The sequence below is a fragment of the Apaloderma vittatum genome, unplaced genomic scaffold, assembly GCF_000703405.1.
Source record: "Apaloderma vittatum isolate BGI_N311 unplaced genomic scaffold, ASM70340v1 scaffold12668, whole genome shotgun sequence".
NCBI classification, from domain to species: domain Eukaryota; kingdom Metazoa; phylum Chordata; class Aves; order Trogoniformes; family Trogonidae; genus Apaloderma; species Apaloderma vittatum.
The window spans coordinates 12,581-14,600 of NW_009729113.1; the positions used below are offsets into that span (position 1 = coordinate 12,581).

At 54.0% G+C, this 2,020-nt stretch overlaps 1 protein-coding gene across 1 annotated transcript in view; it reads right to left on the bottom strand.

Moving 5' to 3' along the window:
• The window catches only part of SOCS7 (suppressor of cytokine signaling 7), a gene marked incomplete at its 5' end in the record, with an annotated part of 10,376 nt that overhangs the window by 7,499 nt on the left and 857 nt on the right, over positions 1-2,020 (bottom strand). Inside the window, one exon of the mRNA XM_009874337.1 lies at positions 424-528. Within this exon, the coding sequence (XP_009872639.1) occupies positions 424-528 (105 nt within the window). The remainder of the gene's footprint in view (positions 1-423; positions 529-2,020) is intronic.

Sequence of the window (2,020 nt, forward strand, 5' to 3'; positions counted from 1 at the left end):
GATGCTGCTCACTAAACTGACTCTGCCCACCCTGGGCTGCTCCTGCTCAGAGGAACCTCCTCCAGAGGCTCCAAGTGCAGCAGCCTCCCAGGGAGCCTCCGTTTCCACCGGCCAGAGAGGACTGGAAGGAACGGGCCTCCCTGGGCAACAGGTAGGAAGCAGGAAGAGCTTCCAAAAAGCAGCAGAAATGCTACAAAAACAGCACGCTGCCTCCCACCTCGCATCACTGCACCACCACCCACCCCTCCCGGCTTATCTAAGAGAGGCTGAAGCTTTCAACAAAGAGCAGAAAATCCTCTGCCAGGGAAGGGTGAGCACGCAGAGTACAGGGGGAGCCGAGCCAGCAGCGAGCCTGCGGCCGGGGACCCCACTCGGGCAGTTCCTACACTCCCGCGCGGCAGAGGACGCTCTCTGGGCCGGTACCTAAGAGGCTGAGGCTTCTTCGGGGTGGAGGCGCCGGAGTCGGCGGGTGAGGGGAGGTCAGTCCTCGCTGAGAGATGTCCACGTCCACCAGCGACACCGTTTCACCTGGAGGTTGGTGGAGGGAGAGCGTTAGTAGCCAGGGGCAGAGGGAAAGGGGCTGTGATCTCCACAGACCATCTCATCAGCGGTTTGAAACAAGTTTCCCCGCTGCATCGCTTTGCGGACATCGATCAGGTCTGCCACCAAAGCCCAAAAATCAAGGTACATGTGCCTGAACCCCATCCGAGCCCAGCACGGAGAGGACAGGATGAGGAAGCACCATGAGATCTTCTCAGCACCGAGTCCCCTCATCGAGCGGAGCTCACAGATGATGCAAAGCTTCGTGTAACGCCCAGGAAACGTGTCTCACAGGACTCTGAGATGACCCTCCTGTGAACATCAGTCTGAGTTCACCTAGAAATGCCTTAGAGGATCCAACAGAAATACCTTTTACCCCAAAGGGCATGAGGACACCAGCCCTTAAAATAAATAAGAGGGAGCTGGACAGGCTTTTACACTTAATAAATGGAATTCGCTGAAGCCCTAAAGGCTTGGAATCCAGGATACAGCTTGGGGAATACAATGACACAAACTGAGATGTCTAACTTAAAACCAGAAAAGCTTCAAATTAGTCTAAAATCACAGGAGAGAAACAAAGCCACTGAATCAAGGTCAAAGCACCAGTCTCAGCACTGGGCTGACACAGAGTCAAAAGGAAAACATTAAAATCCCAAAGAGAGACCCCAAGTGGGTCTATCACAGCCAAGGCAAAAAAATCAAACCAGGCTCTGATGAACGACCAACCCTGAAACCCAATCACCTCCAACACCTGAACCACGGTCTCAAGGACAACAAAATCCACCCACTTTCGACTTTCGCTTTGGCGACACTTCCACGCTTGTCTCCAAAGGAAAAACTCCTACGAGGGCATTGCTGCTGTTCCACTGACTGACAAAAACCGGGATAAGTCCCGCTGAAAAGAGTCATTAGGATAAACCAAAGATTAATCAAATCAACCTCCAAAATTTAAAGCAAAAACCTGTCGACTCCAGGTTCCCCTCCGTAGTTTCTTTTGAGGAAAAGCAGCTCTGTGTGCTCACCCACGTACCCCTTTCACCAACACGCAGAACTGCAGCTTTCATACCCGCAGCTTCCCCCAGCAACAGCTGACAAAGCAGCTTTTGCTTTCAGCAGCCTTGATTTGCTAAATAAGCGCACGAAGGGAACCAGGCGAGGCGAGGGCACGTCCTCCACGAGCGGCCCCGCTACCGGGGCATCGGCTGAAAGGAACGAAGCCCGTCCGTGACTGAATCACCCCCAAGTGACTCCGCTTCTGCAAGAGCCGAACAAGCTACGAGAAACCACGGGAGTGCATTGAGCAGCTTCCAGGTACGAGTCAAACCAGCGTTCTTCCTCGAAGGTCACTGCTCTGAAATTCAAACTGGCCAAGGAAGACTTTGCCACCGCTCTCTGAAGGAAACACAAACCACACCCCAGCTCTGCTATCGAGCTCCTACCCCAGCAGCACGACGCAGCCTCAGCTCCGCCCACCGGGGGC